Raw genomic sequence first — 12,000 nt, 5'->3', positions numbered from 1 at the left:
CTGGGCAGCAGGGACATGGAGTGGAGCGCTCCCCTCCCAGCCTTCCATAGCTCTTCCACTCGTGTTGTCAGCTGAGTGGAGGCCAAACCACAAAATTCCCATTCTGGCAGAGGAGCTGCAGTTCAGGAGCCTTCAGGCCCATCTCTTCCCATGCCAGAACACGGCGAGTTCCTTCTATAGCAGGCAAGAGAAGCGGCGTTTTACAGGCGCATCCTGCAGATAGAGATGTAGCAGCAGATGAGGAGTGTTGTTTTGTTTGGGTTCCCTATGTAAGTTTTCCAGGAAGGAGTCAGATGGTTGGAGTTATGCAAACCAAATGGATCCTCTTTTGTTTAGAGCAAAGGAAAAGAGGCTCTCATTTTTGTGGTGAAACACAAACATTCTCCAAGCAAAATCATCTCTCCCTGTAGCCAGCCATGAGCTCCCTCCTGGGACCCAGCTCTGATAAACTGTGTAGAGAGGCACAACTTCCATGGGAGTTATGGGTGGGAATAGAGAGAGAAAGAGAAACAAAAAGCTAATGGCATCGAAGTAGAAGGCCTTGTGAAATCAAGCCAACTTTGTTTTAGTGAATGCTGGCACGGAGGATACTTTGGCCTTTGCTGCCAGTGTTAGTGAGGGAGAAAACAAGACACTGGTCTTTATTTTCTTGGCATGTGTGTGTTGAGACAATGCCATAAATTGAAGGGATTTAATGATGTCTTCATAAATCAGGGTGAGAAGAGATCCAGAACCAGATTCACCACCACTGTGCTCCTCTTGCTTGTGCAAGGTGGGGAAAGCTGCTGGTTTGGTTTGGTAACTCCATTGCAAAACAGATGTGTGTGATGCAAGCTCATCATCAACCCAGTGCCTGTGCTCCTGGCAGTGGGAAGCGAAGGGTGCGCATCGTACCCCTCCATCCTGTGCTTTAAATGCCTCTTGTCTGCCTCTCTGTTAATGAGGAAGGAATCTGGATAGTATGGGGCTGGCAAAGGAATAGTATGTGCTAAAAGCATCTGCTTACAGTGCTTGGTGGAAATGATTGTATGTGTCCTTACCATAGAGCTGGGTGAAGCTGATCCAGCTCCAACCCCTTGTAAGCATACTTACAGTCACCAAACAGCTGCCCTGCAGAACTTTTACCCCTTACACAGTGCTTGATCCTATTTATGCATCAAGAGCGAGGGAAAACATGAATTAAGCTTGGTCTTGAAGGCCTGTATTGCTGATCTGGTAAATAAATCCCAATATCTCTATTTTCCAGATGAGAAGCCTTTTGTAGTGGAAGATACCTACTTACTGTGCCCAGCACCTGTGCTGCGAGAAGTTGGCATGTATGTGTTTTACTTTCCTGTGGGAGAATGAGTCTCTGTCACCTCACTCTAACCTGTTTCTGACTTGTTTCTTGTGGTTTGGGTGTTTTTCAGGGAAGCAGCTCTTCAGGTCAGCATGAACGATGGTCTGAGCTTCATCTCCAGCTCCGTCATCATCTCCAGCACACACTGTGTAAGTTCTGATTCTTGTGTCTACAGTGATTCAGCAGGGTGGGGGGGTTTTACCAGGATGGTGGGACTTAACAGTAGATATTTTACACTGGTATTAAGTATTGTGGAAGCCTGGTGTGCAAAGGACCCGTTTCTCTCTTGTGAGTGTGCTAATATGACATGTATTGTGTGTGCCATAACATTGGCAAAGCTCTTGAGTCTTCAGTAAGCACCATGGACCCTGCTATAGGATGCAGACCAGAACAGGACCAGCAGCCATCAGCCTGGAGGTGTCTCTATCTGCTTGTCCACTGCACAAGAAGCAGGTCCGTGGGCTTTGTTTCACACAAAGCAAGTGAAAGGCTGTGTTGTAGGACACGAGTTACCAGCAGTCTGCTGCGCTCCACAAAGGCTGGTGCACAAGATGAGAAGTCTTTTGTGTCCCTTGATCTTGCTGTTTGTTCAGCGAGGACCGGGTTGTATGGAAACAGCTCAGAGCCTACAGGAGGGGTTATATTCCAAACCATGCAACGACTTCCTTATGCCTTTAAAGAAGGGAATTAATTCGATTAGTTAATTTTTCTGGTTCAAGTTCTCTTTGCTCACTGGCATTCGTGTGTTGTCAGCAGATTACAGGCATATTTTCCTATGTTTTGCTCATATGAGGCAAGACCTGGGGCAGAGTTCTAAGAGAAAAATTACTCCTTCCTGATAGGCTTCTTTCTGGGGATGGAAGGATTATTTCTAGGTTATAGAAGGTGAAGTATCTGCCCTTTGCTATTGTTTGAATTCCTGTAAGGAAACTTCTTTGCCTGTGCTTTATGGCAAAGAAGAGGAGTGCCTACTCCTCTGATGTCTCCAGACAGTGAAACTGGGTTCACAGTGCAGCCAGAATTCAAATCCAGGTCCTGCATCCAACCAGAGGTGCAGGAACATTCACTGGTTGCTTTGAAAACTATAGCACAGGCTTCACCATCGAGGCCACTTCTCTGGGGTGCATTAAGTGGTGCTACTTGTCAGATCCATCACACCAAATTAGACCTCACTGCTTGGACCCTGGATGGGGGTTTGGGGTTTTGTCCTATGTAAAGCTAAACCAGCTTTGGAGCTTCTAAAATCCAGGCACTTTGGAATCCATTTGCCTGGACTGTGGGTATCTGTTGTGCTTTGAGGGACTCCTCCTTTTCCCTGGCTTCTGCTTCCCGAAATGTGGCAGGCTTCAAGGATTGCACCCCCTAAGTGTGCAAAGAGTGTCAGTAGGTAAACTGTATGGGTTCTGCTGTATCCTGCCCCTGCTTAACTCATGCTTTCCAGGATCTAAGTACAGGCTTGACTGTGTTCTTTCTATGGGAATCAAGGAATTGCTGGTTTGGGTTCCCAAAATAATACTGCCAGAAGGGTATTAGCTGTTGTTCTCTAAGCAAGCCTCCGGGTCTTCCTGTACCCACCGCAGTTCTCTCCCTCTGGGGAAAGGGAATGCACTTCATTTATTTAACAGAAGAAAACAGAAGGAGTGTGGGAGAGGCTTGTAAAGATGCTTTTGTTGCAGAGAACCTTTCAGTAGTTCCATCTTAAAGTCCATTTGCAGTCACATAATGGTGATCTCGGCTGGATGGGGGGGAGTGAAGTCTCCATTTAAGCCCAAGGTATGAAACAACCCATAGGAGGCCTCTGGGGGTTTTGTTTTACTGTTCTCCAGGATTTCCAATGTGAGTTTTTAGAGGCAGGAGAGTTGGTTACACATAAGGGGCCCTTTTAAATCCCTTGGGATGAGTATCACAACAGTGAAACTCCACATGCAGGGTCTGTCTGGTGCATCAAGAAGCATCAGTCAGGACAAAGCCTGACTCCCTTGTCTCATGCAGGGGTGAAGGTGAAGTTAAAGGTGGCGTTGTCATTGTCTGGCAATGGCTGTGGAATTGCATGGGATAGGCAGCCTTTGCCTCAAAGAAGGGTGAAAGAGAGAGAACAAGAAGATAGAACCAGGTTAGTAAAGGGGCAGAGCATTTGTTTTGTTAGATGCTGGAATGCAGACGCAGCTCTAGCTGAGGGCAGGGTGATATTCCATGTAAACATCAGCTCACTTGTACCCTCCCTCTGCATGGCCAATGTGATTTGTCACTCGGAGGCTCTGCTGATTGCACAGCCCAGACTGAGGATTAGTGAGTGGCTTCTGGTAAAGCTGCTGACAGAGCCTGGGCTCTTCAGAAGCAAGAGGTAACGCTAAATCAGGGGCTGCAGACAGCACTTTAAACCTGCTCCCCCCTAACTTACACATTACCAAGTTAAACTAAGACAGTGCTGTCCTGAGTGTAATTTAGGGTGTTGTTTGGCCTGGGCTATGGGACCACTGGCAGCTGCCCCAGCAGAGCAGGGGAATGGCTGGAATGAGTGTTGTTAAGGTTTGGAGACAGTGTGCTGTTTATATAAGGGGGATCAGATGCCAGCATCTCCACTATGACAAAGCTCAGCTGGCTGGAAGTATGTGATGACTTTGTCTCTTGGCTTCCTTGTCTTGTGGTTTAATCCCAGCCAGGAGCTCAGCCCCACACAACCACTCTCTGTAGTGACAGGACAAGGGGTGATGGGTTCAAACTGAAACAGGGGAAGTTCAGGTTGGAGATAAGGAAGAAGTTCTTCCCTGTGAGGGTGCTGAGGCGCTGGCACAGGGTGCCCAGAGAAGCTGTGGCTGCCCCATCCCTGGCAGTGTTCAAGGCCAGGTTGGACACAGGGGCTTGGAGCACCCTGCTCTAGTGGAAGGTGTCCCTGCCTGGGGCAGGGGGTGGAGCTTCATGATCTTAAGGTCCTTTCCAACCCAAACCAGGCTGGGATTCTATGGGGGAGAGAACCTGAAGGCTAAAAGTGAGAAAACTCATGGGCTCTGATAAAGACAGTTTAACAGGTAAAGCAAAAGCTGCACACAAGTAAAGCAAGGAATTAATTCACCACTTCCATAGTCAGAATGTCCTCACTGGGTGGCAGGTAATGAATGATGGAAGTTTTAAAAGTAGGTTCATCCCACTGCTAAACTCCGTGGACCTTTGACAGCTGAAGGCATCAAGAACTAGAGCTCACTCTCTGCTAAACATAACCCCCTATTGTAACAGCATTGGGAGCTGAGCAGCCTTGCTAGAGCCAAGACTAAGTAAAACTAATCACACCTATTAGTCCCAGCATAGCACCAATTTGGTATGTGAAGTTGCTCCACATCAGGCTTTAGTGCTTTGAGCTCCGTGTGTGTTGCTGTCACCCACTAATGCCTGCAGAGTGTGTGCTGCAGCGGTGACTGCTTGAAGTAGCAGCAAGTGATGCTGGTGAATTGGGAAGCCCTTAACAAGGGGGTTACTCCTGTTCCCATGTTTGTAGAACTAAAAGAGGGCTGAAGTATTCGATGCTGGTTATGGAGTTGTCCACCTGCAGCTGTGGCTGGAGCAGGTTTCACACCAAGTGTGCTCAGGAAAAGGAATGTCCAATAGAGGAAACAATAATGAAGGCAGGAAGTGAGTCCCACTCTGCTGCTGCCAAGTTCTGCAGTGCAGAAAGAGCATCTCGGAGAGGAGCCAGGATGAGAATTAAAATAAGTCTTTGTTCATTCTCTCAACTGGTCCCAGAAGAGGAAATCCCACTGCTGACCTCTGGCACTGGTAGCTCCCAGCCTCAGAACTGGAAGGGAGGTGAAGCTGCAGTGGCAGCCCAGAACTGGTCCTCCTGGGCAGCTCCCGATGGGAAGAGCAGGGGTATTGCTCAGTGATGTTCCTACACTCCCTGTATCACTGGGTGAGAAACACACGGTGCTTCTTCTCAAGGAGAAGAGATGATGGAGGTACTCACATGTGGGCTGGGGGAACACTTCTGTGGCAGGATATTAGGCCTGCTTTGGACTAGCACTGGTTGAAACTCATCTTTATTTGCCACGTGTCTCCTGTTCACAATGGGTGTCTTCCTGAGTCGTGCCGTGTTCCTCCAGGAGGAGGGCTTGGGGATGGTGCTTCTAAAAAGGAGCATCTTCCAGCTGGAAAGGGGAAGTTCTTCCCTGTGCGGGTGCTGAGGCGCTGGCACAGGGTGCCCACAGAAGCTGTGGCTGCCCCATCCCTGGCAGTGTTCAAGGCCAGGTTGGACACAGGGGCTTGGAGCAACCTGCTCTAGTGGAAGGTATCCCTGCCCGTGGCAGGGGTTGGAGCTGGATGAGCTTTAAGCTCCCTTCAACCCAAACCATTCCAGGATTCTAGAATTCCTACCGTTTGGAAAGCAGGGATTCACAGAAGAGACCAATGAATTTGGAGGTGGGGGCAGAATCACAGAATGGAAGTTTGGAAAAGCTTTAGTTGGGAAACACCAAAATACCTTGTGGCTGCAGAGGTTTTCCTTTGTCAATACTGAAGTTATTTAGAACATGTGCTGGAGCCTCTACACGTGTGTGCACTGCTCAGAGCAAAGTCCCATTTAACATGGAAGTTGAAACAGAGCATTTGAAACAAAATGGTTTATCCTATTCAAGTGTTTTTCTTCCCTGGGCACCCTGTGCCAGCGCCTCAGCACCCTCACAGGGAAGAGCTTCTGCCTCAGAACTCATCTCAATCTCGCCGTCTAAAAGCCAATCCCCTTGTCCTGTCCCTACATCCCTTGTCCAAAGCCCCTCTCCAGGTTTCCTGCAGCCCCTTTAGGCACTGGGAGCTGCTTGAAGGTCAGCAAAAGTTGTTCTCTTGAGCTGAACTGAGCCTGTTTTCAGTGTCAGACACAGCTCCGTGCGTTATTCCATGGCTCAGTGTTTCCATGAACATTTATGTTGTAGTTCCAAATTCTGATTAAAAGAGAAAGGAAGGAATGAAAACAGAGGTTTCAAACACTTCAGCCCTTCTTCAGCAGCTGTAAGGCTGGGAGGGAGATTTCAACATGTCAGTGGAACTTCTGCAAACTATTTTAGCAGGCGCTTTTCCTTGTTTCTTATTCAGTTTGGATGAGTAGCGGTTTCTAGCTAAGCATGGTTCTGGCTGTATAAGACCACAGAGAGTACACAGGACAATAGCTAAATTCTAGCAGAAGCTGACCAAATAAAGATAAAACAACCCAAAAGCAGGGTTTAGGCCACTTTGGGTTATTAAGTGCGAGGCTGCACCTCAAACCCTGTGTCAGTTCTGGGCCCCTCACTACAAGAGAGACATTGAGGTGCTGGAGGGGGCCAGAGAAGGGCACCGGAGCTGGAGCAGGGCCTGGAGCACAAGTGTGATGGGGAAGGGCTGAGGGACCTGGGGGGTTTAGTGTGGAGAAGAGAAGGCTCAGGGGGGACCTGATCGCTCTCTGCAACTGCCTGACAGGAGGATGGAGCCAGGAGGGGACTGGTCTCTGCTCCCGCGGAACAAGGGATGGGACAAGAGGAACCGGCCTCAAGCTGCCCCAGGGCAGGTTTAGCTGGAGCTGAGGAACAATTCCTTGCCCAGAGGGTGCTCAGGCATTGGAACAGGCTGCCCAGGGCAGGGCTGGAGTCACCGTCCCTGCAAGTGTTCACAGCCCGGGTAGACAAGACCCTCAGTGCCAGGGGTTAGTGGTGGCCTTGGCACTGCTGGGGGGTGGTTGGACCTAGTGATTGTAAAGCTCTTTCCCAACCTGGCTGATTCTGTGATTATAGTGGGATTTATTGTGCTTCACATGCTTCGTCCCGGTCTGACTCGCTCAGGTTTCCTCAAAGCCCCATTTACACCCCTGAGTAGATGAAGACAAAATTTACAGCTCCTGATTAAAGTCATGGTTTGATGCTCTGTGGCTGATCCCAACAAATGCAGTTTGGATTTGTCTAAAATATTTCTATGCTTATTCAAATGTGAGAAAATGAATGAATCCACCTGGAATTATTTGGGGATGGTGAGGGTTTGCTACCTGAAGATATTCAGCTCTTTGCTGGAGAACTGAATCTCAGCAGGTTCCATTTTACAGATGATGGATGTGACTTTATGTTGTCTGTCTGGAGAAACAGCACCACATGTAGAGCTCTGTCTTCTCAATGAGCTTTTATTTCGTGCTGGGGTGCACATTCCATTGCCAGGGATGTCTTGGGTGAATTCTTCTCCTGTGTGGGCTACAACTGTTGTTTCCAAGTGTTGAAGATCAGGTTGTCTTGATCCAAGTCTCCAGAAATTCTTTCTATACCAGAAAAGAGTCTGGAAGATGCTCTCAATCAGATTGAGGTTTTTCCATTACACTTCCCATTATGGCATGATGGGAGAGCATCTGGCCACTGAATTGCAGTGACTTGGAACTAGATCTTAGGTCCTTTCCACCCCTAAACATTCTATGAGCCTATGACTTATGCACGCACCCAGTTTTCCCATCCTCCAGGTCAGTCTGCTCTTGAGTGTGTCCTTAATCTGGCACATTGGGATCTTGACACTTGGGTGAGGGTTTTACGTGTCTGGCTCTTCCATCAAGACCATTTCCAACAGGCATAAGTCAGGACTGTCTGCTTGCTTAGCCTAGCTTGGAGGAGGATGAGGTTGGGTAGGAGCAGCACAGGGAAGCTGGCATGTGAACCAAGAACATCTGGTTTGGGTGAAGAAATAACACCCACAGCAGTCTGATTGCTGTATGGAGCTGGCTTGTGCAGCAGCTTGTGGTGTTAACTGGTGTCAGAGAGCTGCAAATGCCTTTTCAAATGGGGAAGTATCCCTCTTGGAAAGGAAATGATCTTGTAGAGTTAATGGCTTGTGATGTGAAAACCCCTGTGTCTCGTGTGATGGGGTGTGCATTCAACCCCCTTGGAGGGCTCGTGGCAGAGCTGTCCTGCCTCAGCACTGCTCAGAGGAGCAGGATGACCTGAGCTGTGGGCCCAGGGACAGCTTACATCATGCTTTCTGCCTGGAGTGAAGTTTGCATTGCTTTGACTGTCTGCTGCAAGAGGGGAACAGGGTTGCAGAGAAAGGAGAAAGCTTTATCTGCAATGAAACCCTTGGTGTGAGCTCTCCTATAAGTCTGTTTCTTTCAGCCTTCACCGTACTCTGAGGGATGTTATGGTAATTTTGACCTGACACGAGTGTGAGGTTCAGAAGATCAAGATAAAACCTGTAACTCTCTGGGCAGTGAACTGGAGCTCTGGGGCTCTTTGCAATGGGGAGTCGGTGCCACGTTTGGATGTCTGAGCAAGGAGGAAAACTGCATTTGGCCTGAAGGATCAATGGAGCATGGCAGTGGCCTCTGGGACACGCACTCGCCTGGAAGCAGGATGCACAGGATGCATGGAGGGAGTTCTGTGTTACTGCTGCTCACACACTCTCTGTGTTTCTCTTCCAGTCAGATGGGACCATCCTGGCTATCGCTTTGTTGATCCTCTTCCTCCTGCTGGCCTTGGTTCTTCTCTGGTGGTTCTGGCCTCTTTGCTGCACAGTGGTAAGTGACAGGAACCCTTAACACAAACCAGCAGTTCAGTGATGCCTGTGTTTAAGAAACGAGTGGGAAGGAGGCGAAGCTTTCCAGTAGGGAAGAGCATAGAGCTGATCTCTGAACAAGGCAGCGTTTCTTCCATCGCTGGCACTGGTGGTGCTTCTGTTTCATCTGCCTGACCTTTGGATTATACCCATAAAACAGGGCTGCTGCTGCTGACACACAGACCTTGTTGGGAGCCTTTTAGTCCTAGTTACTGCTTGTGGAAGAGATGACACACTGAAGCTCTGCTCTTGCTTTGGGTCCTGTTTGTGCTGCAAATATAGGACAAGAATCAGGGATGCAGAATTGGAGTCTGGTTTTGGTGGCTGCCTCTGTGTAATGTTTCAGATGCCTCTTCTAAAGCTGCCCAACCTGGCTCCAGTGTGTGGGTCACTATCATTAATCCTGATTTTAGACTAACTTACTCAGTGTTGTAAATTTGCACCATGTTGTACCAAACCTACAATCCATTGCTGAGAGCTGTGAAACCACAAACTGCAGGAGCAGCCACGCTGGAGGATGAGTCTTTGCGTTGAGATGTTCCCTATATCCAGAACAAGGATGGAAATCTCGCAGGAAAAATCTGACTTGCCTATTTTTGTCTCTGGCTGGAAATGCTAAAGGGGAAACTGCTGCTTTTCACTGTAATTTGGCACTTCTGGCCCCAAAAAACCAGAAAAGAAACATTGATTTGGACTTTTAGAACAACAAAAAACTGGGCTCTAAAAGTGGGCAAAGGACCAGCAGTGTGGGAGGTGGCTCAGAGCCATTTGTCTCAACTAGATGGCACCTTCCCAGGGAAGCTGGGCCAAGGTCTTTGTTGGCACATCTGCACAGGAGGCAATGGAGATGTCCTTGTACAGATGCTTACACTGGGACGTGGTGGGGAATTGAGGTGGCAGAGAGGAAAGGCTTGAGGTGACGGTGCAGTTTTAAGGTTCTCTTACAGGAGGAAGATGAAGCTGGTAAGAAAAAGGCACAAAGAAAAGCAGCAGGAGCAGAGGGAATATGGAGCTGTGCCTAGTGAGAGTGGTGGGGGTCTGCTGCATATAAAGTGATATAAAGGTGGTCATGGAACAGTGTTCTTGAAGTGTGAGAAATACAGATAAGCAAAGTGAGTGCAGCAGAGATAGAGGGAGTCCCTTGTTCACATGAATCCTTATAAGCTTAATATCTTCCAGGTTTAAATTCTGTACTTCAAAACACTGTTGCAGATAAAAGCTTTTCCTCACCCTCTCTCCTCCTTCACCTCCCACACTCCCTCTTAGCAAGGTCTTCAAGTAGGGGCTATCTCACTGATACCTTCCAAATGTGAGTCAAACACATCCCTGTACATGCCGAAAGGATTTTAATTCAAGAGCCTGTAGGAAGCCGTGTCCATCTCTCTGGAATGGCAGTCTGGGATGTTTGGCAGTAGATCAGCAACTAAGATACTCCCTGTTGTGTTGCTTACCCAAAGAGTCTGTAAAACTAAAGACAGGCACAAAGGAGTACCCAGCCTGTTTGGCTTAGGGCAGGGAGAAGGAGAGCAGAGCAGTGCTTATTTGCTGCTTTGGGAATGGCCCATTCAGGAATGCAGTGTTGTCAGAAGCACAGAGTGAATTAAGGGCAGAGAAACTGGCTTGCACAACAGACAAAAGAGGCAGGCAAAGGAATAACCTCCAGTAATCAAACCACAGCCCCAGAGACACTGTGGGGATGGAAGCCCAGAGATGCTGCAGAGATAACTCTGTGTATGTGGCCAGGGGAAAAGCAAAAAAACACAACAAACTCTTTCCTTACCACGTATGAAGCTGTTTCTGAGTGACAAGCACGTTTCTAAACCCTGAATTCCTCTTGGAATGCTTTTTAATTAAATGGGAATCAATATTTTCCAGCACTTCTTCAGGCAAGACACCAAGCCAGCTTCATCCCTGGAGTAAATGGACTGAAGGCAATAGTCTTACTCTGGAGATGCATCTGGCACCCAGTTTCTCCTTGGCATGCATCCATAAAGGAATGCTGTTTCCAAATGTATCCAAGTTTATTGGTCTCAGAAGTATTCTGGGATGAAGGCTGGAATTTACCACTCAGTTTACAGTAGATGCAATTGTTGCTTAGTGGATCAAAACAATAACAAGGTCTTTGCTGCGCCTGATAGCAGCACAGGCAAATTTCCCTTGGTATCTGAGGGGGGTGGATATTACAAAGCCAGGCACTAACCTTTCCAAGGGTTTCAAGGGTGTAGATCCAACAACACCAGGAAACAAAGCAAGCTGACATCCCCAACACTGTTGTTATGTGAGGAGGGCAAATACAAAGCCATCTGTAACAGGGTGACCCCACTTTTCCCGAGCAGAGCATATCTGCAGGACACCAGCTGCCACATCCTGGCCTCGTTGATGTTTGTGGGCATTTTGCTGTTGTCTCTTGTTCCTCCTTCCTGAACACAGCACAACCTGCAGGGGTCTGAGCAATCATAGTTGTAACTGTGTGTGCAAGAGGCTCTTTAGGTGCCCAGGGATGAAATTGTTCTGGGTGCGAGGCCAACATAAGGTTTAGGTTTAATATTGATGTAACCCAAATAGATTTGAATGTAAATGGAAGCCAAATAGATAATAAGCCTCCAAAACTGTCTTAAGATGGATTTTGCAGGCACACTGTTAGACTGGTTTGGAAATGGAGCTGGTTGAAGTGTCTGGCATGTGTAGTGAAGGCAGAATTAATACAATAGTTGGAAGGACTGAATGGGTTGGGACACTTTCCCTATTCCAATATACAGCACACAGCAAGTGTCTCCCATGGACACTTAGAGCTGAGGGAGTTGTGCTTGGGCCACGCTTTGCACCTGAACAGGATCTGCCTGGTCTACCCTGCTCTGGGGAGACGTCCCTGCATCCTGCATCCAGCTCTGGGGAACAGCACAAGAGGGATGTGGAGCTGTTGGAGTGTGTCCAGAGGAGGCCCCGGAGCTGCTGCGAGGGCTGGAGCAGCTCTGCTCTGGAGCCAGGCTGAGAGAGCTGGGCTGGGGCAGCTGGAGAAGAGAAGGCTCCTCAAGGGGACACCTTAGAGCAGCTCCAGTGCCTAAAGGGGCTCCAGGAAACCTGGAGAGGGGCTTTGGACAAGGGATGTAGGGACAGGA

At 48.4% G+C, this 12,000-nt stretch overlaps 1 protein-coding gene across 1 annotated transcript in view; it reads left to right on the top strand.

Annotated features, from left to right (window-relative positions):
- ANTXR1 (anthrax toxin receptor 1) overlaps window positions 1–12,000 on the top strand; it is a gene marked incomplete at its 3' end in the record, with an annotated part of 59,753 nt that overhangs the window by 27,958 nt on the left and 19,795 nt on the right. The window contains exons 11-13 of the mRNA XM_010015444.1: window positions 1,247–1,316; window positions 1,410–1,488; window positions 8,748–8,843. Coding sequence (XP_010013746.1) covers window positions 1,247–1,316; window positions 1,410–1,488; window positions 8,748–8,843 — 245 coding nt within the window. The remainder of the gene's footprint in view (window positions 1–1,246; window positions 1,317–1,409; window positions 1,489–8,747; window positions 8,844–12,000) is intronic.

This window comes from Nestor notabilis, unplaced genomic scaffold (assembly GCF_000696875.1).
Source record: "Nestor notabilis isolate BGI_N333 unplaced genomic scaffold, ASM69687v1 scaffold125, whole genome shotgun sequence".
NCBI classification, from domain to species: Eukaryota; Metazoa; Chordata; class Aves; order Psittaciformes; family Psittacidae; genus Nestor; species Nestor notabilis.
Note: the sequence above shows the minus strand (reverse complement) of the source record. Positions and strands in the feature narration are given on the sequence as shown.